This window comes from Protopterus annectens, chromosome 4.part1, assembly GCF_019279795.1.
Source record: "Protopterus annectens isolate FY-2018-M chromosome 4.part1, PAN1.0, whole genome shotgun sequence".
NCBI classification, from domain to species: Eukaryota; Metazoa; Chordata; order Ceratodontiformes; family Protopteridae; genus Protopterus; species Protopterus annectens.
In genome coordinates, this window is record NC_056734.1 from 171,537,699 (window position 1) to 171,564,054 (window position 26,356).

At 39.9% G+C, this 26,356-nt stretch overlaps 1 protein-coding gene across 1 annotated transcript in view; it reads right to left on the reverse strand.

Annotated features, from left to right (window-relative positions):
- Nucleotides 1-26,356, reverse strand: part of LRRIQ4 (leucine rich repeats and IQ motif containing 4) — a 382,762-nt gene that overhangs the window by 224,312 nt on the left and 132,094 nt on the right. The window contains exon 2 of the mRNA XM_044070079.1: nucleotides 7,824-7,997. Within this exon, the coding sequence (XP_043926014.1) occupies nucleotides 7,824-7,997 (174 nt within the window). The remainder of the gene's footprint in view (nucleotides 1-7,823; nucleotides 7,998-26,356) is intronic.

The following is a 26,356-nucleotide window of genomic DNA, read 5'->3' on the forward strand; positions in this document are numbered from 1 at the left end:
TTGATTACATAATTAGAAGCACTCTTCAGTCCCCAATTAAGTACACAGCTTTAGAAATAAATGTAATATTGTCTTTAGTACACTAGAGGTCAATGTTGCCATTTAAATAAATTTCCATATATAACTATAACAACTTTTACTAACACTGATTGTTATATAAGAAAAAGTATTTCATGTTTATATTTTTTATGGAGTACATATATAGACATGTGTTATCTGATGTTTCTATTTTCTTTGGTTGTACTAATACAAGAAAATTAAAGTACAATAGGTATTTTTTACAGTGAATAATGGTGTAATATTTGGTGCACTGTTCCAAAGTATTTATGAAGGACCAATGTTTATAATCTGTAGATAAGTAGATAGTACTGAAACACGTTTGTCTCCATTCCTTATACAGTGTGCTATTACCATCATTTCTTCTTGTGAGTAAAAACCTTTTGGTCATTTGGTGGTGCTGAGTATTTTAGTCTTTTTCAAATGAGGTCAAGACTATATGATCTCTACATACTGCTCATGAGGGTACTCCTATCAGTATGGAGAGAAAAGCATATTCCAGATAATTGGAAAATAAGCATTTTTAGTACCAGTGTAGACAAATAAAGGTGACATACAGAGGTATCACACTCCTGTTATACTAGGTGAAAGTGCTAGAAGATGTGATCGATACACAAATATAGGAGTAGTGGAAAGTAAGATGGAAGATGTGCAGTTCGGATTCAGATCAGGATATACAACTCAACCAACCCAATGTTTGTACTTCCACAGACAGTGAAGAAAAAGGCAGAGAAAAGAATAGAGTCCCACTGAACATTCCTACATTTGGAGAAAGCATACAACAGGGTCCCGAGAAAGCAATCTGGACAGTCTTGTGACAGTTCGAAGTCCTGGAAACATTGGTAAAATGAATGCAGGATATGTACCCAATGACACAAGTACAGTCAATGTTCGGACATACAGTGGGGTTCCCTGTAGGAGTGGCTGTGCATTAGGGTTCAGCTGACCTCGCTGCTGTTCATACTGGTGATGGATTACATAAGCAAACAGGTTGGAGTGGAGAGACCAACAAAGCTGCTGTATGTAGATGATGTGGCATTACAAATAGGGCCTGAACAGAAACTTCAATAAATAACAATGAAATGGAATACAAAACTAAAGACAAATGGGAAAATGCTGAGTACAGGAAAGACAGCTGTCATGGCAACAAACTGAAGAAATTGGAAGAAGTTGTTAAAAACGAAAATAGTGGAACAGGTTAACAGATTCAAATATCAGGGCAAGATGTCTGAGGAAAAATGAAGCTTGAATGAGTAAGTAGAATCTAGAATCAGTGGGGCTGCAGCCCAATGCCACAGAGTGCCATGGGTAGTGTATGCAGAAGAATGCCAAAGAAGCTGAAAGAAAGGTGCATGAGTAAGTAAAATCTAGAATCAGTGGGGATGCAGCCCAATGCCACAGAGTGCCACGGGTAGTGTATGCAGAAGAATGCCAAAGAAGCTGAAAGTAAGGTGCATGAGTAAGTATAATCTAGAATCAGTGGGGCTGCAGCCCAATGCCACAGAGTGCCATGGGTAGTGTATGACAGAAGAATGCCAAAGAAGCTGAAAGTAAGGTGCATGAATAAGTAGAATCTAGAATCAGTGGGGCTGCAGCCCAATGCCACAGAGTGCCATGGGTAGTGTATGCAGAAGAATGCCAAAGAAGCTAAAAGTAAGGTGCATGAGTAAGTAGAATCTAGAATCAGTGTGGCTGCAGCCCAATGCCACAGAGTGCCATGGTTAGTGTATGCAGAAGAATGCCAAAGAAGCTGAAAGTAAGGTGCATGAGTAAGTAAAATCTAGAATCAGTGGGGCTGCAGACCAATGCCACAGAGTGCCACGGGTAGTGTATGCAGAAGAATGCCAAAGAAGCTGAAAGTAAGGTGCATGAGTAAGTAAAATCTAGAATCAGTGGGGCTGCAGCCCAATGCCACAGAGTGCCATGGGTAGTGTATGACAGAAAAATGCCAAAGAAGCTGAAAGTAAGGTGCATGAGTAAGTAAAATCTAGAATCAGTGGGGCTGCAGCCCCATGCCACAGAGTGCCATGGGTAGTGTATGCAGAAGAATGCCAAAGAAGCTGAAAGTAAGGTGCATGAGTAAGTAAAATCTAGAATCAGTGGGGCTGCAGCCCAATGCCACAGAGAGCCATGGGTAGTGTATGACAGAAGAATGCCAAAGAAGCTGAAAGTAAGGTGCATGAGTAAGTAGAATCTAGAATCAGTGGGGCTGCAGCCCAATGCCACAGAGTGCCATGGGTAGTGTATGACAGAGGAATGCCAAAGAAGCTGAAAGTAAGGTGCACGAGTAAGTAGAATCTAGAATCAGTGGGGCTGCAGCCCAATGCCACAGACTGCCATGGGTAGTGTATGACAGAGGAATGCCAAAGAAGCTGAAAGTAAGGTGCACGAGTAAGTAGAATCTAGAATCAGTGGGGCTGCAGCCCAATGCCACAGACTGCCATGGGTAGTGTATGACAGAAGAATGCCAAAGAAGCTGAAAGTAAGGTGCATGAGTAAGTAGAATCTAGAATCAGTGGGGCTGCAGCCCAATGCCACAGAGTGCCATGGGTAGTGTATGACAGAAGAATGCCAAAGAAGCTGAAAGTAAGGTGCATGAGTAAGTAGAATCTAGAATCAGTGGGGCTGCAGCCCAATGCCACAGAGTGCCATGGGTAGTGTATGACAGAAGAATGCCAAAGAAGCTGAAAGTAAGATGCATGAGTAAGTAGAATCTAGAATCAGTGGGGCTGCAGCCCAATGCCACAGAGTGCCATGGGTAGTGTATGACAGAAGAATGCCAAAGAAGCTGAAAGTAAGGTGTATGAGTAAGTAGAATCTAGAATCAGTGGGGCTGCAGCCCAATGCCACAGAGTGCCATGAGTAGTGTATGACAGAAGAATGCTAAAGAAGCTGAAAGTAAGGTGCATGAGTAAGTAGAATCTAGAATCAGTGGGGCTGCAGCCCAATGCCACAGAGTGCCATGGGTAGTGTATGACAGAAGAATGCCAAAGAAGCTGAAAGTAAGGTGCATGAGTAAGTAAAATCTAGAATCAGTGGGGCTGCAGCCCAATGCCACAGAGTGCCATGGGTAGTGTATGACAGAAGAATGCCAAAGAAGCTGAAAGTAAGGTGCATGAGTAAGTAAAATCTAGAATCAGTGGGGCTGCAGCCCAATGCCACAGAGTGCCATGGGTAGTGTATGACAGAAGAATGCCAAAGAAGCTGAAAGTAAGGTGCATGAGTAAGTAGAATCTAGAATCAGTGGGGCTGCAGCCCAATGCCACAGAGAGCCATGGGTAGTGTATGACAGAAGAATGCTAAAGAAGCTGAAAGTAAGGTGCATGAAACAGTGGTGTGACCAGTACTACTGTATGATACAGAAACCTGGGCAGTGAAGGCAGAACAATTTAATAAGCCAGAGGTAATGGAGATGAAGTGCCTGAGATGGGTGGTAGGATGCACACTGAGGTACAGATGAAGATATGAGGACATAAAAGCAGAATTAAAAGTAGCACCAATTGCAGAAAAGGTCAAAGAGAACAGATTATGATGGTTCAGACAGGTGCAAAAAAGCAGATGATTTCATGAAGACGTTTTGGAAGAAACAGGAAGCAGGTACTTGGAAACAAGGAAGTTTATCAAAAAGATGCATGAACTGGTTGAGAGAAGGCATGTGACAGGCAGGCATGTCCATCAAAGAAAATAGGAGAATGGCACTGAATCAAGAGAGGCATCAACAACTGTCCCAACACGCTGACTCCATGTAGAAAATGGGGAACCGGAGGATGATGAAGATGGTGGTGGTGTAGAAAAAAAGCTGTAGAGGCAGTTCCATGGCACAAAGTAATGGTACCCTGACTGCAGCCTAATGAATTCAGGTCCAGTTAGTGATCCCAATCCATAAGGAGTCATCCAAAGGGATAGGGGATAAGAATTATTTTTTTTCAGCTAACATATGTGGGGAGTTGTGGGGTTCCCAACAATAAGATTAACAGTTCTCTGTTGAGGCAGAAGACTCTAGTATAGTGCCTTGTGTATATAATGCAATGCATATTTGAATATTAAAGGAACAATGGGTAGGGAATAGCTAAACATAAAAAATATAGCCCACTCGTGCTTCATAAGGGGTCTATATTACCATATCGAATGGTAACAATGTTGAACGCTCATATGAATGAAAACGCACAAGAATGAACTTGATATTGTGGTGGGGGCTGCACACTCCCGCTAAATATATATTCCAACTCTGAGGTCCCACTACAGTGAGGAAAGGGCAAATATTCCAATCCTCACTGTACTGTGACCCCAAATAAACAAGTTTGTTCTTGTGCATTTTCGCTCATATGAGCATGCGACATTGTTACCATTCAGTATGGCAATACAGACCCTTCATAAGAACACTTTGACAGAATGTTGTGATCTTCTCTTTGCCTAGCCCCTCCCTGGTTGCTTACACATTTGCCCACTTGTCAGGCCACAGTCCATGGCAAGAAGCCAGAGAGTTGCCAGGAATACAGTTGATGACAGGTAGCTATGGTGAGACCAAAAAAAAAAAATGAAGAAAAACATCTCATAAATCAAGGCAGACCCTCTCAACATACAAAAATAGCAAAATATCCAAGATTCCATCTGGGAAGGGAAGACAGCAAGGGTCAAGTGGGATAAGATGATTCTACCAATAGACCAAGGCAGACTAGGATTACTTAATTTGAGGGGGTATTTTAGAGCAACATAGTTAAAGCTCTTAAACATAGCACAAGCAGAAAACTATAATTCAAAGTGGAAAGGAATGATGCTGACACAGGGAGGAAACTCAAGAAATAAGGAGAGATTGGGATTTTGGATACAGACTCTTAAGGAAAACAACCAAAATTATACAGAGTATTATATTCATAAAATAGTAGGGAATATTGTAAGAAACAAACCAGCATGAGAATGGAGAAGAGATTTTGCCGATAGGGATGATTATGGTCAGGGATACAGATAATAGGCAAGAGGGGCTGGAATTTATTAGAGAAAACTGGCAAAGGAACCGAAGTATTGGGAGCGAATAACTAGAAAGGGAAAGGTAATAGAATGGGAAGAGGCCAATAATTTATTTGGACTGCAGGTTAGAGATGGCCTTCCCTATTAAGGATTGATATGAGAATATAGGCAAAAAGAAATAGGGGCTCCTAAATGAAAGACCAGCACTGGTAAACTTTTTAATAGAATCTAGAACAGAAGCTGCTGTTAAAAAAAGGAATAATTAGTAAAGCATATAAAATATTGTATGATAATTATAAGAATCGATCAGATGAGCTTAGAAAGGATTGAGAAGAGAGATTGGATAAGCAATTCACAAAGAGACAATGGGGGATATATGTATAACTCCCAAATATGCAACAAAGTCTAGAAGATTTAGGATATTTGCCTGAAAGTGTTTACATAGGCATTTTATACCCCAAGTATACTCTAAAGAATTTTTCCTCAGCTGAATAGCAAATGTTGGAGGTGTGACGGGCAAAAAAAGAGGTACCTGGGAACATCTTTTTAGAGAGTGTAATGAGCTGGCATATTTTAGGTATTCCCCTGCAGAGATTCTGGAGGGAGCCAACTGGACTGACTGAGGTAGATAATTTTTTTGAGATATGCTATTGAATCGGAATTGCCTAGACATAGTAAAACCTTGCTGAGTCTAATTATGGTAGCTGCCAAAAAAGCAGTTACTAGAAAATGGAAATCAAAGTCTAGACCAACTTTACTAGAAGCAGTGAATATAGTAACAGTGATAAAATGACTAGAACTGGGATCTTTACAAAAGGGAAGGAGCAAATTAGATAGGAAAAATGGGTGGGAACAATACATGCAGAGCAGAAATGAGGTTTAAGAGACAGGATTTGAATGAGCCATATAATGCTTAACTGGCAATGACTGGATGGTTTATAAGTGATGCATAATGTTTGCAACTACAGTTGTTTCAATGGTGTCTGTGATGTAAATTGTTTGCAACTAAAGTGGTATCATTTTGTATGTTTTTCATTTATATTAGTGTAAGATTGCCTTTGTCATATGTGAAAATTTAATAAAGATGTTTGGAGAAAAAAATATCCATCATTTCTGCCACTTGAGTTTTTACTATGTGTCAATTGGGGCTTATGTGGTTAGTAGTTAGGATTTGGATTGAGTGGTTAAAATTTGATTGTAATTGTTAGTGTAAGTTGTCAAAAACATGAGGCACGGTGTAATGGTAGTATTTTGAATGAATGGTCAACAGTATTGTGTTGTGTGAGTTTTGTATACCAGAGTTAGTGCTTGAAAGCATGTAGTATATTTTTAAAGGTATGGATTGCAATGTGTGTTCAAAAGTATGTGCTGGAGAGAATAGATGTAGGTCAAAAGTGTGCAGTATGTATGCACAGGTAGGGGATGCAGTGTCTTTTCAAAAGTATGTGCTAGAGTATATGGTCATAAAAATACTGCAAAAAAAAGTGTATGCCAGGTGTGTTTGATGTGCATTGTGTGAAAGGTTCAAGATGTGAGTACAGACTTTGTGAAACATGAGAGGTAGGTGCTATGCAAGTTAGGCCTTTTAGAGACTCTGCCCCATACAGTACTTACCCCTAAATATGTGTGTTCTCAGAGCTGGCATTGTAAGCTTTGCTGGATTATCCTCCCACTAGAAGTGTGTAGTGTATGTTTTTGTGTTTTAGCTTCTATGGATGTTACATGGCATATGAGTGTCTGTTGGTGTGTGTGTTTAGTGGGATAGACAATGACTCTACTTTATTTTTTTTTTCAATTTGGTCATAGACTAGCTTGTTATCAGCATAAAAGATATAATCTGAAATGAGATGGATAAGATAGTCCACTTAGAAAGCTTGATATTCACATCGGATGACAAATTAACTAGAAATTAAACTTTTTAACTGATGGACAGTTCTTGACAATTAATGACAGGCAAGCATCTTCTCAAAACAGGTAGCCATGGCCACAGGCACTTTGGTGTAGATGGATAAAGCCCCTACCACATCACAAGTAATCAGAATTTGAATAGTGCCAAAGGTACCTATAGGACCTGGCTGGGGAGGATAGGACTGCCAACCTGCTCATCCTTGGGGAAGGGAGGAAGGCAACAAGGCTCGCCCATCCTGGGATAACACCTAGCAGGCGCATTAGGTGTTACATGGCATAGACTGACCATCTGAGTCTGCTCAGTCGTGGTGCTTAACAAGACTAAGCTAAGACAAATGCAGCATATGGAGGCATACTTCCTCTTTGGGGATTGCAATAGCAGGATCAGCAGAGTTGCCAAGGGGAAGAGAGTTGCTGCTAGTAGGGAGAGGGTAGGTTGCACCCCAGGACCATTGAGAAGACTTTGAAAAAAATGTTAAGACTTGCCAATAGTGTTATCACAGAGGTAGTCTGCATATATCTGTCCTAATGAGTTTTACCTTGCAGACAGCTGGTTTACTTTAGTGACAAGGTAATGAACCCCACCTACAAAAACAAACTAAAACAAAGCTGTTAGACTACATAACATGATTAATGATATATTTAATTCAAATTTCCCCTGTTCTGCTCAAGAACACATTCCTGTAGCAGTATAACAAAGCACAATATTTTGCATGTTTAATGCTGATCAGTTGTAGTCATCCACATTACACTTACCAACCAGTGGCATAGTGAAATAAAACTACTGTACACACATCATTACAATTCATAGCTGTTATGAATTAACAAAATAGCTGTGCAGTTTTCTGCCTTAAGTATTTATATTTATTTCATCAGTATAATAACCTCACCTTAAGCTGGCCAATGTTCTCTGGTACCACAGCAAACTTTTTTCCTTGATCTTGACCCAGGTAGAGTTTCTCCAAGGACTCCAAGAAACAGATCTGCTCTGGAAAAGCTTTTAATTTATTTCCAGTTAGACCAAGGACTTTCAGATTAGCCAGTTTGTTCACCTCTGCTGGAATCTAAAAGTAAATATTCAGAAATATCCAAAATATATTAGATATGTTTGACATGAAAGCGGTTTTGAAATAGCACTACTTTCTTTCTGAAAAATTTTGGCACACTATTTTTATAAGTACAGAAGAATAATATAATTGCAGAGTATTTGCATTTTGACTTGTTTGCTACTACATAATTCTACAAAACATTAAAGAATTCAGTTTCGATGAGTGATATATCAACTGTCAGCATACTAAGTCCCATTAAAACAGAAGTCAGATTTATTTATTTATTTTATTTTATTATAATTTTTTTTACCGGGAAGGTCCACCTGGGCCAAGGACCCTTTTTCAGCAGAGGCCTGGGAAGAAAAGCTCCAAAAAGACATTTAAAAATAACTATACATAACAGTAACATAACCATATTTAAAACACTAACATTCCAAGTAATTACAGTATTTTAACATAGGCAGAGAAAAAGTTACACTATACAGGTTTCTAGAATATATAAGACGGTGGCATTTGCCCTCCAAAACCAGCTTAATTATTTTACTAGTACTTTGTCATTGCAGGGTGTATTACATGATGTTTAATGCATTATTCAAAGACATGAAATAGCTATTAACCTGTCTGGTATATGACTTTAGGACATGCAATTAAAATCATACACTGCAAACAGTGCTGAACCTTATCATAAACTTTGTTTGTTTTCTTTTTACTTACTGTGTTCATTGAGTAGTCTTTGTTACACATAACTGTCTCTCCATTCATACCTCATGTGGCAGTGACAGTCAGATGGAGAATAGAATGACCATCCTCACACAGGCCTCAGTGGGTATGTCTGCATATGCCATACAGCCTGGAGGTTGGATGCCAATGAACAACATTGCTGCAAAATTTTATGATGTCTACTGAACTGCCAGGGCCAGTGTTGCTGGCATGTCCCTACAAATGAATGATTTCTCAGTGTCCTGCAACAGAAAGCTTTTCAGCAACTGGTATGGGAGAGCTGCATTCCAGCTACTCATTTCCACTTCATCCATTAAGCAAGTGTTCTGATCACAAAACATATTTTTTCAACCCAAGTCATACAGCACACTGCAAATATAACACAGAAATGCTGTAAACCTATATGGACAAAAAATGCTTAATTCAAATAAGAATATACTTTGTAATCTTTCTTTTTTCTTGTATTTGCTCTTTATTCTACTTCTCCTGCATCTGTAAATTTTGCTCCTAGCTCTGCTGTTTTCATCTGCTTGCATGTGCACTTTTATGTATTTTATTTTCTATGATTTGTATGCTTTTTGTAGGTTTAGCTCGGGGGGGGGGGGGGGGGTTAAGGTTATGAGCTATTAAGTTTCCACCAGTAGTCCTGATTTTGATAAACACATGTTCCATTTGCAAACTGTGCGATGCTGAGGAAGCCAGTTAAACAGACACAGCTCATAGGAAGGACCTTAAAAGGGACACCTGTGTCCACTGGGTTTACCTAATTATGAAATAAATACAAAATATTTTTGTTTATTACTTTTGCATGCTATCAGAGTTATTCTGGTACTTTCTTACAACCAGCATTCCCCACTTAAAGGACCACTACAGAAAAAAATAAATTTTTCATAGGATCAAAGGAAATTACTAGGCTATTGGCCCTGAGTCCCTTACAAGCCTAGCCAAGAATTTAGCCCATGTTCCAACAAGTCAGCACCCTATGCTACTGTCTAGCAGGGACATAGGGGGAATCCCAGGGGTGTATTTTCTGTTCCCCATCCAGTTATCCAGGTTGCGCTTAAAAAGGTTTAATGAGGTACTGTGCTTTACATGGAGAGGGAGTCTATTCCACAAAAGAAGGAGTCTCTAGAACGCAAATCTGTCCTGCCAAAAAAATCCTATTGATGTCACAGACCAGGTTGATGTCTCGAGTGCGGGTTACTTGAATGGAGCTTGACTTGTGGATATGCAGCAGTCCCATCAGGGCAGGGTCTGATATTGCTTTATATGCCAAACAGAGGTCACCACTGAGGAGTATGTAGGAGACTGAGAAGAGGGACAGGGCTTTGAGCCTATCTGTGGAGGGGAGATGTTTGAGGCCCTGGATTCTCTGGGTGAGGAATCTCTGTGGTCTCTCCAGCTGCTGCATGTGCTTTGCAAGGTACATGCCGAAAGGGGCAATGTATTCAATAATCAGTCTTATAAGAGAAGAATACAGGGATGTTTTGACCATCTTGTCTCTGGATGAGATACCTTTACTAATGAGATGGGCCATGTAGAAATCTTTCCGTACAATGGAGGCAATACAGTGGCCATAAGTCAGTTTGCTATCAAATTGGGTTCCCAAGTCCCTCACAACTGATTACGTGCTTAGTGCCTTATTATCAATGTGATAATTTGTGAGGACATCATTATCCCCAAAAGGGCTGATGATGTATTTTTTGGCATTCAGTTTGAGGCTATGTTTCTGGCACCAGTAATTTGTTTGGTGAGACCCTCTTGGAGGATGTCCACATCACTAGGGGAAATGATGACAGCACTGGCTTGCAAGCATCTGCAAACTAGGTCAGCCATAGCCCACTAGATTTGGCCTGCACCTCTGAGAAGTATATGACAAACAACAGAGGCCCCAAGACCAATCCCTGGGGTACACCGCTTATTACGGGTCTACTACTTCAGGTGGCTTCCCCTATTTTGACTAGGTGGGTTCTATCAGTAAAAGTCAAGAAAAAACCCTCTGCAAGTAGGACCAGGTGCACAGCAGGAAATGGTACAAGTAAACAAAAAATGCCAGCATCAAATACAGTGAAAAGCACAAGACTAGTAAGGTAAATACATAAGTATTTTATTCACAAAGTAATATGCATCCAAGACCGGTTTCAGCCAACAGGCTTTCCTCAGTGGGGATAAAAGTAGTTACTGATGTGAAGTGACACACATACATATATAGTATGAACCATCCAATAGGATTCTTCCCAAAATTCAAATAGTTTCCTGTATAAAAAATAAAAAGAGACTAAAAAGTTATACAATAAGACAACATTATTAATGATAATATACGTGATTTGAATAGTAAAAACTATTTGAATTTTGGGAAGAATCCTTTGGGAAGACTGTATTTGGTGCTGGCGTTTTTTGTTTACGGGTTCTATCAGTAAGCTAGTTTGCTACCCATCTGGTAACATATGAACTGATGCCTAGTTGAGAGAGTTTATCTATTATACCTGAGTGGGGAATAGTATCGAAGGCCTTGGCCAGGTCAAGGTAGGTGGTGTGCACTGACTTTCCCTTGTCTATGGCCGTGGTGACTGTCTCAAAGAAGTCAACCAAATTTAACAGACATGACATCCCCTTGACAAAACCAAACTGTGTCAGATCAAGTGTCTGGAGGTTGCCAATGTCCTTGTAAATGAGGTCCATGACAATCTGCTCTATGGCCTTGCAGATCAGGCTAGTTAGGCTGATGGATATATAATTTCCTGGATCTGTGGATGCTCCACCTTTGTGCAAAGGGATGACAGTAGCTGTACTCCACTCGGCTGGGATTGGCTGAATAGGGTGGCTAATGGTGCTGCAAGTTCCTGCCTGAGTTCTTGTAGGATGCAGCCTGAGATGTTATCGGGTCCCATGGAGGCTGTATTTTTTGCCTTTGAGAGGGCAGTGATGACTTGCTCCCTAGAGATAAAGAGGAGGGGGGCAGGTACTGGGAATGTCCTGTTTCACTGATGGGGGGGGACACAGGAGTGACTTTTTCACTGAATATGTCTGCCAGCAGGTTAGTTATATCTATGGGGTTTGTGTATGGGGTGCCCTTGACCACCAGTTCTGAGCAGATCTGGGTGCTTTCCTTGAGACTCTGAACATATGTGAAGAAAGCCTTATGATTGTCTTTAGTAGATGTGGCCAGTTTGGACTCAAAGTTTGCTTTGGAAGATTTCACTAGTGCTCTTATTTGCTTGTTCAGGCTAAGGAGAGATTGCTTCCAATTAGACACCTGCTCCTTCTTGGTCCAGGACAGCAATTTGTCCTTTTATTATAGTGTTTATTTATTGTAGACGTCTACCAGACAGGTTTACTCTTCCTTGATGAGGATGATTTCATCCTGTCTGGTATTCCTGATTCCATGCAGCTATATTAATGCTCATACAGTATTTTGGTGTAAGTTTGGACATATGTGCCAGTTTCTGTGGAGGGGGAGGGAGCTGTGAAACTGTTTATACCTTCGCTCAGGAGGTTGTAATCAGCTTTGGAGAAGTTTTTTTATTTGATCCAAGCTGGGGGATCGGGGGAGATGGTGAATTCGAAAGTGACTGCTTTGTGGTCGGATTTTACCAGGGATGATGACATTGTAGGGATGCTGCAGTGCATACTCATGTTGGTTAATACCAAGCCCAAGATATTTTCACCTCTTGTGGGGATGTCAACCAACTGGTCCAAGGCATTTGCATTGACGAAATCAAGGAATCTCTGGGCATTTGTGTTTTGGCATGAGTATTTCTTCCAATCTATGGTTGGATAGTTAAAGTTGCCCAGGATCAGGGTAAAGGGTTGAATCTAGATAGATTCGAAGAGGTCCAGATAGGTGGAGTGGGCATCTTGAGTCAGAGTTGGAGGCATGTAGCTAGCTATGATTTGAATACGGGTTTTGTCAATTGTTAACTGCACCTGGAGCATTTCCTGTGCATCATACTATTTGACCAGCCTAGAGGTATGTATGTCTTTTATATATATTACAACTCCTCCTCCTTTTGTTTTGCTGCCCATGGCTTGGACCCTGAATGAATGATAGGATGAGTAACCTGGTATGGCTGGGGTGCTCTCCGCAGCTTTGAATAAGGTTTCTGTGACTGCACAAATGTCAACTTCTTCCACGGTTAAGAATGCTTGCAATGAATGCAGTTTCATGTTTAGACTCCTAGTGTTTAGCAGCATGACCTTTAATTTACATTTTGATGAAATTTTCATGTTGGTAGTTTTGACTTCATGGCATTGCCTAAAAAAGACACTATGGGGAGGCAAGAGCCTTTGCCAGAAGCCTGAAGCCCAAGGGAGACAGATGCAAGCCATCTCTGGCAAAGCATCGTGGCTTGACAATCATGTTATCTCAGGCTGTCAGGTACTTGATCCCCTTTGACTGACAACAAAAACTAAGCCAGTTGTTAAAGTTAATAATTTTCTGTTTGTATTGAGGCATCATTCTGGGTGACAGTAGAATGCTGCTTAAGGCTAGGGACATACCTGCCTGGGACACTTACTCAGTGAGCTCGATCATGTCTCTCTTCATATAGTCCACGGGGGTACATCTCAAGTCATTCACTCCAAAATGGACTATCCTGTTGAGAGACTTGAGTACATTGGTGATATGGCGGATTCTGGCACCCGACAAACAACTAACCGTGCCTTTCTACCTATCCAGTCTAGTGAGGGTCACATCTGTGTGTCTCACAATGGAGTCTCCTATGACTAATATGTTGGGTTTATGTTTAGGCCTTAGTGGCTGTGAGACACACGTGTGTGGACTATGTGTGGTGTATGGTGTGGTGGTTAGTGGAATTTGTGTGCTCTTATACCTCGGAGGCCTCTTTTGTTTGGGTATGCTTTTGTTGAGGGCCTCTGCCTATGTGGGAGTGTGTTGTGCTGTGTAGGTGTGGGTGGTGTTTGAGGCGAGATGTTCATGTTGCCAACCTTCTCAGTGCCAGATATCCTGGTTTGTGGGGGAGAGTGCAATGACACTGGGTGCTTGATGTATTTGCATCTCTCACAAATTCTATTCCTAGGTGCTCATAGTAGAGGGTTGTCCATGTACAGGAAGCAGTTGCTACACTGTCTCAGGATGCCCATATCGACCAGACTGACAGGAGAAAATGTAAGAAATTGTCCATCCATATTTGTCAGAAACTGAAAGAGCTAAGAGAGTAAAGGGAGGACGATCTACGAGTAGTACTACTAGATAACACAAGTGCTGCTAAGGGAAAACTTGTAGCTGGAATACCTCAAAAACAGCTAAAAAATGTGCAGCTGATATTCTGGATGCTGCAGACCTGTATCTAGACTATGATACTCAATTTTAACTCAGTAAGAAAAAACTCAGAATGAAGCACAGATTAATCAATTATAGTCAAAAAAAAAGAACTCTCAGTATGTAAAAATACAGTCAAACAGCAATGAAATGCACTAAAATACATTTAAACAGTAAAAAATTTCAGCAGATAGCAATGAAATATATTTAATCAGTAGATTGCTTTGAAACAGTAGCTTACAAACCACAGCAGTAACAGACAGCACAAATAAAGCAACGATTCAGTAGAATACTGTCATCAATTTAGTGAGTCTACCAACAAACAGTAATAAATACGGCAAACTAAGTGCAGTTGAACTCCTAAGCACAAGCAGCAAAATGAAGTAGAAAGATATGTATGTATATATATATATATATATATATATATATATATATATATATATATATATATATATCATATGTATCTATATATTTATATATATATATATATATATATATATATATATCATATATCTATATATGTATCTATATATTTATATATATATATATATATATATCATATGTATCTATATATTTATATATATATATATATATATATATATATATATATATTTTTTTTTTTTTTTTTTTTAGTAGAGACAAGATAATGAGATAATTCAAGGTTAAGAAGCTAAAGGGGTGGGCATTTACTAAGTTCTATCTATAAACAGTTAAAGGAGCTGATGTAGTGTGACTGGGGGGAGTCAAACTAGACTGATTCTTTCTGCCACAAAGAAAACAGCTAGGACTCTCTAGACAAAAGATTTCACTACAAGCTCAAAAGGTCACAAACAGTAACAGATAGTCAGCTCTAGATATTCTCTCATAGATATACAGTAAAACAGAAATGCAGAAACAGATGGAAATAAGCACTTCTCTTTTTCCAATATCACAGCAGAACACTGCAGCGTTGAACAGCTTGAGCAAGTAAGTACAACTACTTTAAAACACTGGCTATTAAAGGCAGAAAAACAGAAACCAGCCCAATTATCCAATCAAAAATAATAGTGTTGCAGGAATGCTTTTAGCTAGATCACTTGGACGGCACACTGGTGCAGCGGCACCATTGTCGCCTCACAGCAAGAGGTTCTCTGGTTTGATTCTCAGCTGGGGTGACTTCTGTGTGGAGTATGCATGCCCTGCTTGCATTCATGTGGGTTTCCTCCGGGTGCTTTGGTTTCCTCCCACGTCACAAGGACATGCATATGGAGCATTTGTCCCCGGGCTTCCACTGAAAATTGGCTTTGTTCCAAGTTGGACTTTCCTGGTTAACAAATGTTAAATAAAAAATAAATAAAAATAAATAAAACTAGACTGGTTCTTTCTGCCACAAAGAAACCAGCTAGGCCTCTATAGACAAAAGATTTCACTGCAAGCTCAAAAGGTCACAAACATTAACAGATATTTAGCTCTAACAGACAAAAGAAGAGACTAAAGAAATTTGCACAGATTACATAGATATACAGTAAAACAGAAATGCAGAAACAGTTGAAAATAAGCACTTATGTTTTTTCCAATATCACAGCAGAGCACACCAGCTTTGAACAGTTTGAGCAAATATGTAGAACTGGTTTAAAACACTGGCTATTAAAGGAAGAGAAATATAAACCAGCCCGGTTATCCAATAAAAAATAACAGTGTTTCAGGAATGCTTTTAGCTACATCAAACTAGACTGATTCTTTCTGACACAAAGAAAACAGCTAGCCCTCTCTAGACAAAAGATTTCACTACAAGCTCAAAAAGTCACAAACAGTAACAGATATTCAGCTCTAACACTCAAAAAAGAAGACTAAAAACAGTTGCACAGATTACACAGATATATAGTAAACAGAAGTGCAGATACAGTTGGAAATAAGCACTTATCTTTTTCCAATACCACAGCAGAGCACTGCAGCTTATAACAACTTGAGCAAATAAATACAACTGCTTCAAAAAAACAGCCCAATTATCCAATCAAAAATTGCAAGAATGCTTTTAGCTAGATCGAACTAGACTGATTCTTTCAACCACAAAAAAAAACAGCTAGGTCTCTTTAGACAAAATATTTCACTACAAGCTCAAAAGGTCACAAACACTAACAGATATTCTGTTGTAACAGACAAAAAAGGAGACTAAAAAACAGTTGTGTACAGTAAAACAGAAGTCCAGAAATAGTTGAAAATAAGCACATATCTTTATCTAATATCACAGCAGAGCACTGCAGCTTTGAACAGCTTGAAGAAATAAGTAGAACTGGTTTAAAATACTGGCTATTAAAGGCAGAGCAACAGAAACCAGCTCAATTATCCAATCAAAAATCATAGTCTTGCAGGAATGCTTTTAGCTAGATCAAACTAGACTGATTCTTTCTGCCACAAAGAAAACAGCTAGAACTCTATTAACAGAAGATTTTACTACAAGCTCAAGAGGTCACAAACAGTAACAGACATTCAGCTCTAACAGACAAAAACAGGAGACTAACAGCAGTTGCACAGATTATACATATATACAGTAAAACAGAAGTGCAGAAACAGTTGACAATAAGCTCTTATCTTTTTCCAATATCACAGCAGAGCACTGCAGCTTTGAACAGCTTGAACAAATAAGTACAACTGGTTTAAAACAATGGCTATTAAAGGCAGACAAACATAAACCAGCCCAATTATCCAATCAAAAATAACGGTGTTGCAGGAATGCTTTTAGCTAGATCAAACTAGACTGATTATTTCTGCCACAAAGAAAACAGCTAGGCCTCTATAGACAAAAGATTTTACTACAAGCTCAAAAGGTCTCAATCAGTAACAGATATTCAGCTGTAACAGACAAAAAAAAGAGACTAAAAACAGTTGCACAGCTTACAAAGATATACAGTAAAACAGAAGTGCAGAAACAATTGCGTATAAGCACTTATCTTTTTCCCAATATCACAGCAGAGGACTGCAGCATTGAACAGCTTGAGCAAATAAGTACAACTACTTTAAAACACTGGCTACTAAAGTTAGAGAAACAGAAACCAGCCCAATTATCCAATCAAAAATTGCAGGAATGCTTTTAGCTAGATAGAACTAGACTGATTCTTTCTGCCCCAAAGAAAACAGCTAGGCCTCTCTAGACAAAATATTTCACTACAAGCTCAAAAGGTCACAAACAGTAACAGATATTCAGCTGTAACAGACAAAAAAGGAGACTAAAAAACTGTTGCACAAATTACACAGATATACAGTAAAACAGAAGTGCAGAAACAGTTAGAAATAAACACTTATCTTTTTCCAATATCACAGCAGAGCACTGCAGCATTGAACAGCCTGAGCAAATAAGTACAACTGGTTTAAAACACTGGTTATTAAAGGCAGAGAAACAGAAACCAGCCCAATTATCCAATTAAAAATAATAGTCTTGCAGGAATGCTTTTAGCTAGATCACACTAGACTGATTCTTTCTGCCACAAAGTAAACAGTTAGGCCTCTCTAGACAAAAGATTTCACTACAAGCTCAAAAGGTAACAAACAGTAACAGATATTCAGCTCTAACAGACATAAAATGAGACTAAAAGAGTTGTCGAGATTACACAGATATGCATTAAAACAGAGGTGCAGAAACAGTTGAAAATAAACACTTATCTTTTTCCAATATCACAGCAGAACACTGCAGCTTTGAACAGCTTGAGCAAATAAGTTCAACTACTTTAAAACACTGGCTATTAAATGCAGAAAAATGGAAACCAGCCCAATTAGCCAATCAAAGTAACAATGTTGCAGGAATGCTTTTAGCTATATCCATCTAGACTGATTCTTTATGTCACAAAGAAAATAGCTTGGCCTCTCTAGACAAAAGATTTCACTATAAGCTTAAAAGGTCGCAAACAGTAACAGATATTCAGCTCTAACAGACAAAAAAGGATACTAAAACGAGTTGCATAGATTACACAGGTATACAGTAAAACAGAAGTCCAGAAACAGTTGAAAATAAGGACTTATCTTTATCTAATATAACAGCAGAGCACTGCAGCTTTGAACAGCTTGAAGAAATAAGTAGAACTTGTTTAAAACACTGGCTATTAAAGGAAGGGAGATATAAACAAGCCCTATTTATCCAATCAAAAATAACAGTGTTTCAGGAATGTTTTTAGCTAAATCAAACTAGACTGATTCTTTCTACCACAAAGAAAACAGCTAGAACTCTCTAGACAAAAGATTTCACTACAAGCTCAAACACAAACAGCAACAGATATTCAGCTCTAACAGACAAAAAAAGGTGACTAAAACAGTTGCACAGATTACACAGATATATAGTAAACAGAAGTGCAGAAACAGCTGGAAAGAAGCACTTATCTTTTTCCAATATAACAGCAGAGCACTACAGCTTAGAACAACTTGAGAAAATAAGTACAACTGGTTTAAAACACTGGCTATTAAAGGCAGAGAAACAGAAACCAGCTCAATTATCCAATCAAAAGCAATTGTGTTGCAGGAATGCCTTTAGCTAGGTCAAACTAGACTGATTATTTCTGCCACAAAGAAAACAGTTAGAACTCTCTTAACAGAAGATTTCACTACAAGCTCAAGAGGTTACAAACAGCAACATATATTCAGCTCTAACAGACAAGAAAAGGAGACTAAAAACAGTTGTACAGATTACACATATATACAGTAAAACAGAAGTGCAGAAACAGTTGAAAATAAGCACTTATCTTTTTTCAATATCACAGCAGAGCACCGTAGCTTTGAACAGCTTAAAGAAATAAGTACACGTGATTTAAGACACTGGCTATTAAAGGCAGAGAAACAGAAACCAGCCCAATTATCCAGTTGAAAATAAAAGTGCTGCAGGAATGCTTTTAGCTACATCAAACTAGACTGATTATTTCTGCCAAAAAAAAAACAAAAAAAAAAAAACAGCTAGGCCTTTCTAGATGAAAGGTTTCACTCCAAGCTCAAAAGGTCTCAAACAGTAACAGATATTCAGTTCTAACAGATGAAAAAGGAGACTAAAACCAGTTGCACAGGTTACAAAGATATACAGTAAAATAGAAGTGCAGAAACAGTTGAATATAAGCACTTATCTTTTTCCAATATCACAGCAGAGCACTGCAGCTTTGAAGAGCTTCTTGAAATAAGTACAACTGGTTTAAAGCACTGGCTATTAAAGGCAGAGAACAGAAACCAATCCAATTATGCAATCAAAAATAACAGTGTTTCAAGAATGCCTTTAGCTAGATCAAACTAGACTGATTCTTTCTACCATGAAGAAAACAGCTAGGCCTCTCTAGACAAAAGATTTCGCTACAAGAACAAAAGGTCTCAAACAGTAAAAGATAATCAGCCTCTAACAGACAAAAATGAGACTAAAAAACAGTTGCACATATATAAACAGAAGTGCAGAAACAGTTAGAAAAAAGCACTTATCTTTTTCCAATATAACAGCAGAGCACTGCAGCTTAGAAAAACTTGAAAAAATAAGTACAACTGGTTTAAAACACTGTTTATTAAAGGCAGAGAAACAGAAACCACTCAATTATCCAATCAAAAATCATAGTGTTGCAGGAATGCTTTTAGCTAGAACTAGACAGATTATTTCTGCCACAAGGAAAACATCTAGAACTCTCATAACAGAAGATTTCACTACAAACTCAATAGGTCACAAACAGTAATATATATTCAACACTAACAGACAAAAAAGGAGACTAAAAAACAGTTGTATGGATTACACAGATATACAGTAAAACAGAAGTGCAGAAACATTTGAAAATAAGCACTTATCTTTTTCCACTATCACAGCAGAGCACTGCAGCTTTGAACAGCATGAAGAAATAAGTACAAGTGGCTTAAGACACTGGCTATTAAAGACAGAGAAAAAGAAACCAGCAAAATTATCCAATCAAAAATAAAAGTGCTGCAGGAAGGCTTTTAGCTACATCAAACTAGACTGATTCTTTTTGCCACAAAGAAAACCGATAGGCCTCTCTAGACACAAGATTTCACTACAAGCTCAAAAGGTCTCAAACAGTAACAGATATTCAGTTCTAACAGATGAAAAAGGAGACCAAAAACAGTTGCACAGGTTACAAAGATATACAGTAAAACAAAAGTGCAGAAACAGTTGAATATAAGCACTTATCTTTTTCCAATATCACACAAGAGCACTGCAGCTTTGAGCAGCTTGAAGAAATAAGTACAACTGGTTTAAAGCACTGGCTATTAAAGGCAGAGAACAGAAACCAGCCCAGTTATGCAGTCAAAAATAACAGTGTTTCAAGAATGTCTTTAGCTAGATCAAACTAGACTGATTCTTTCTACCATGAAGAAAACAGCTAGGCCTCTCTAGACAAAAGATTTCACTACATGCTTAAAAGGTCTCAAACAGTAACAGATATTCAGCCTCTAACAGACAAAAAAGGAGACTAAAAAACAGTTGCACAGATTACACAGATATACAGTAAAACAGAAGTGCAGAAACAGTTGAAAAAAGCACTTATCTTTTTCCAATATCACAGAAGAGCACTGCAGCTTTTAACAGCTTGAGCAAATAAGTACAACTGCTTTAAAACGCTGGCTATTAAAGGCAGAGAAACAGAAACCAGCCCAATTATCCAATCAAAAATTGCAGGAATGCTTTTAGCTAGATCGAACTAGACTGATTCTTTCTGCCACAAAGAAAACAGCTAGGCCTCTCTAGACAAAAGATTTCGCTACAAGCTCAAAAGGTCACAAACAGTAACAGATATTCAGCTCTAACACATGAAAAAGGAGACTAAAAACAGTTGTACAGATTACACAGATATACAGTAAAACAAGTGCAGAAACAGTTGGAAATAAGCACTTATATTTTTCCAATATCACAGCAGAGCACTGCAGTATTGAACAGCTTGATCAAATAAGTAGAACTGGTTGAAAACACTGGCTATTAAAGGAGGAGAAACAGGAACTAGCCCGATTATCCAATCAAAAATAATGCTTCAGCAATGCTTTTAGGTAGATCAAGCAAAACTGATTATTTTTGACACAAAGTAAACAGCAAGGGCAATCTAGAAAAAAAGATTTCACTACAAGCTCAAAAGGTCACAAACAGTAACAAATATTCAGCTCTAACACAAAAGGAGACTAAAAAAAGTTGCACAGATTGCACAGATATACATTAAAACAGAAGTGCAGAAACAGTTGAAAATAAGCACTTTTTCCAGTAACACAACACAGCACTGCAGCTTTGAACAGCTTGAGTAAATAAGTGCAACTGGTTTAAAACGCTGGCTATTAAAGGCAGAGAAACAGAAACCAAACCAATTATCCAATCCAAAATAACAGTGTTGCAGTAATGCTTTTAGCTAGATTAACAGCAAGGCCTATTTTTGTCATGACATGAAGTTCACCACAATCTAACCCTGCCAGTAGCATAGGTTCAAGTGATCACTGCTGCAGTAACCTTAAATATATGGGTTATATCCACTCAAGGATATAACACCTGGTCAACATCCAAATCTTCAGGGCACCTTCCACACACACAAACTGTCAGGCAGCGTGAGATGACTAAAAGGCAAATTTTAGTTAACAAGCCCTTCAAAGCTTTCCTGCAACAGGAGGCTGAGCCCTGGAAAAATAATGCTAGGAACAACAAAAAATAAATAACTGCACCCTGACATAAACAGCACTCCAAAAAGTGTGTGTGTGTGGGGGGTATCAGCTACTGCAGCAGTGATCATAGCCTTAGACAACAATTTGGAAAAAGCCTGTTTGGATACAAGTTGTCCTTTCTTGTTACCTTCACAAGAGATTAACAGTTGATCTGAATATTTTAAAGATTTAGTTCTGTTAAGATAGTACCTGAGATGTCTGTGGACATCCAAGGTATGCAGTATATTTTCCTCCCTAATTTCTGGGTTCAGGAAAGAAAATGAGGAGATGGCTAGTTTGGCTTAATGTAAACTCAGATACCGCTTAAGGCATGAAAGAAGGATTAGTTCCTTTAAGAAAGGCCTTCAAGATCTTAAGGTCAGCCATTGGCATATTATCCCTACCAATGTGGACATTGGATATAGCTGCCAATTGCACTTTGAGTAACTTGACACAGAATTTACCAAATCCATGAGAAAGTCCAGGAAAGCCTCCAAAGGAGCTGAAAAAGGATCCAAGCCTTGAATATCCCACAAGGCAAAACATTTCCACTTACTAGCATACATTTACAAGCAGACATCTTCTGAGAAGACGTTAAGATGTGAACAACTATCTGAAAGCTTGGGGTTCCTGGCCATTAAGGGAATTTAAGAAACTAAGCAATCAACCTGAGTATTTGAAAACTGGGTGCATCCAGACCTGCCAGATGAGAAATGAAATCCAGAATGGGATCCAGGATCGAAGGAGGGTACCTCAGAAGAGGCCAAAGGAAGGGAAACCACACCTGAATAGGCCAAAAGGGAGCAATGAGGTTTACAGTCACACTGCAACAGACTGCTTTTGGAAGAAATCTTATTACCAAAAGGGTCAGAGGAAATGCATATTCTATATGGACAAGCATACAGGACACCATACTTGGGTGACTGTCCTTAAGTTGCAACTATTGCATAATAGTTGCTCCACTTGGTGTTGGACAGAGAAGAGTAATAGTTGCTCCACTTGGTGTTGGACAGAGAAGAGAACAGGCTGCAACATGGAGTGCTCCAGCACCAAAAACATCCAAGTAGCAACCCTTGGATTCAGAGAACACTCATAAGGAAGGAAAATGTTCCTGCTCAAACTGTCCACTAAGATGCTGGTTTTCCCTGAGATATGTGTTGCAATCAGAAATGGCTGAGTCAAAATTACCCACTGCCAGATCTTCATGGCCTCCCGACAAAGAAGGTAAAAATGGATACCTTTCTATTTGTTCAGATACCAGACCACCGACATATTGTCTGCTTGGACGCACATCACACACTTGGGGAGAACATCTTAAAAGGCCTACAATCCAAGGAGGACCACTCTCATCTCTAAGACACTGATGTGCAGATTGGCCTTGGCAGTAGACCAGGTCCCCTGGATAGTCCTACCTTCAAAATGCCCCTCTCCCACCCCAGAAGAGAGGTGTCTGTCATGACCATGCCCGGAGGAGGGGAAAAATAAACAGTCTCCCTGTAGACAGCAAAGGAGATTCCAAGAATCACCTGATCTGATCTCAGCAAACACTGGTCGAAAGAACTGAAAAATCCATCGGATGTGTTAAGTATGACCACTGTACCACCAGAGTCCACTGCAAGTCTTTCATGTGATGCTGGGCCAGGGGGATGAAATAAATGGCAGGAACTGTGTGACCCAAGAGCCTCTGTATAGGATACAACAGAGGTTTTCTGTAAGAAATTAAGGAATCTGCCAGATTCTGAAGATTTTATATTCTGGACTCTGGAAGTTTGGTTACCTGGGATACTGTGCTCAAATGGCAACCTATAAACTCCAAGGATTGAACTGGATGGAGACTGGACTTTTGGTAATTGACTGCGATCCATAAGAAACTGTAAAGTGTCCCGGACCCTGATTAAGGATGCTCTCATGAGGGCAGTTAGGAGCCAAACGTCCAGGTAGGAAAAGACTATGAACTCCTGCAACTTAAGCCAGGCTGCTACTTGGCTTGTAAAGGCTCCAGGGCCAATAGCCTAGTACACACCTATGAACTAGCCCCATACATGTGGTGAACACCTGGGGGCAATGGTGAGACCAAACGTCAGCGCTCCTGATTGGTAATGATCAACCCCCAGGCAGAAGCACAGAAATCTCCTGGACCACCTCATAATCTTTATTTGATGGTAGGCACCCTTGAGATCAATCAAGCACATCCAATCATCCTTCTCCAAAAGAGGTAAAATAGATTGCACCATGACCATTCAAAACTTGGTCTGCTTCACAACCTCATTCAACGTTCTCAAATCCAGGATTGACGTGAGTTCCATGTTCTTCTTTGAAGCCAAAAAAAACCTTGAGTTAGACCCAGGATCCACACTGGCCTGGTGGGACCTCTTAGATGACTCAACTTGCCAGGAGATTTCTTAATTTTGATGGCTGCCACTCTTCTCTGACAAGGTAGAATGTCTGGAAGTCATCTGAGGGTTATACTGGGGATTTCTGAAAATGGAATTGAACAGCCTATGGATACAACTCTTAACACCCACGTGTCCAATGTGATGGCCTCCCAAGCTTTCGGGTGTACAGCCAATTGAACCCCTCCCCTTGACTGCCTCCAGAGCAGGGCAGTCAGGAAATCCTTCACGGTCACTGAAAGGGCCTCCCGGAGAACTCTCCATGAAATCCCTGGTTCTGTGGACCATCATTGTTGTGAGGGCAGTGTCTATTGTGGCTGTCCCCCACTACCTCAGATGTAACTCTCAGAAGGAACCAATTGAAAGGGCTGCTGTGATTTCCTAGAAAACCTACACCCCCCCCCTTCTGGTTCTGAAAAAAGGTCCACTGAGGTGGTATCAAAATGAACTCCAGTGACAGACAGTATCTTTCCATCTTGTTCACTCCTTGTAAAAGTATCTTTAACTTTCGGCCCAAAATGAGATGAGCCATCAAATGAGACATTAATAAAGGATACCTTAAAGCAATCCACAAAGTCACACAGTCTCATCCAAGTGTGGTGACACACACCAATGTGTCCTCCATGAGAGAGTCCTCAGTTGAATCAAGGTGCTTCTTTTTGCACTGCTTCTTACCACACACTTCCAACGCCGGAGACCCTGAAGGAAATGGAAGAGGCCAGGGTTCTTACTAGGAGGCCAGCTTGCAGACCATCACATGTGAGTTATCCCAGAGCAAGCTGAGAAGTGGCCACTGGCACAAACATGGAAGGGGAAAGCACTAGTCATACTAGAGCATTCCTTCTCCCGGTGGGAGAATATCCTTTCCACAACAATGAAAGCACAGAGAGGAACAGGCCAAATGGACCCAGCAGGCCTAAGGTGCAAAGACCCCAAGGATGCACCAGAATCTGAGGCCATTCTACAACATCCAGACACAGAGACTGGGGCTGAACTAGCAAAACCAGAAGGCCTGAGCAGGAGGTATGACCCCAAAACTGAGATTGTTGAATGTGACCTGCAGATCCCTATTTCAACCTGTCTGCCCGGAACTCCGACACCACCAAAGTCAAGAAAACCAAAGTAGTGATCGTAGTTGAAACAGGTCAGGCTAATGGCTATGATCCTAAGGAATGGAAGATAACCAGTTTTGAAGATCTCAGATTCATAGGACCTGAGGGAGAAAATCAAGATACAGGAGCTGAAAATTTAGGGTGAGGGCCTACAGCAGATGGAATGAGGTCTAACTCCATCAGTGCCTGTAAGGAAGACCACATCAACTGCTCCAATTTCAAAGTCTTCAAGCTCCCAACAGACTGAGATGAGGGAACTGAGGAAGCCACCAAGAGGGGCTTGGAGGATCACTGACCAAGCAATGGATTCAGCCTAATGGTCCAAGCTGGGGAAGTTCTGATCTGATGATGAGACAGGAAGGACTGAGGGAAAAACTCATGTGGAGTAGAGAGTGAAAAAGGAGAAAAGGTCCACCCTGAAGGAGCCCACCCTAACCAGGAAAGTGCTCAGTACACTAATGCCAGGGGAAGATGCCTTTTCAGTGACGGCAGCCAAAGGAGATCAACTCTGAAACACTGGTCTGGAAGACAATCTGTTCCAAGATGTCAGAGTTGACGGTGAAGCTGTGGCCACTGGGGGAATCCAATGGTCTTGGGACTTTCAGATCCATTGGGCCAGACACAGTCACAGACAAAGATGAAGCAGACCGCTTATGGTGTCTCTTGACAGCTTTAGGGTCTTGTTTCTGACCTGACTTGATCATTTTGCTAGAGGAGACCAATGAAGAGTTCCATGAAGGCAGAATACCTTTAGCATAAGTTTGGCTCTCCTCTCATTGATGGTGCAGGAGTCAAAGTCCTCGCATATGGCACAAGGGGAATCCAGACGAGTAGCTCCAAAGCAATATATACATCACTTGTAAGTGTCTTCAGGAGGGAGCTTATGCACACAAGGAATGCACTTTCTAAAACCTTTATACATTACTTAGCTGACACATACCTAACCTAACCCTAAAACACAGAAAAAAACTACAACACAAGCCCAGAAGGAGGAAAAATACAACCTACTCTAACAAACTATGAACAACTAGTCAGAAACTTATCACTACAATAAACACATACCACACTAACCAGCTAAGAGCAAACACTCTCAAAAAACCCTATTCACAAAGGATACAGTGAATGTAGTAAATGACCAAACTGCTCTCCAGAATGGCAGCAATCTGAGGTATCTCCAATAGAGCGGGTGGGGTGGGGGTTATGGGTAGAGGAGGTGGAGCTTGTTAAGCTGAATTCTTGGAA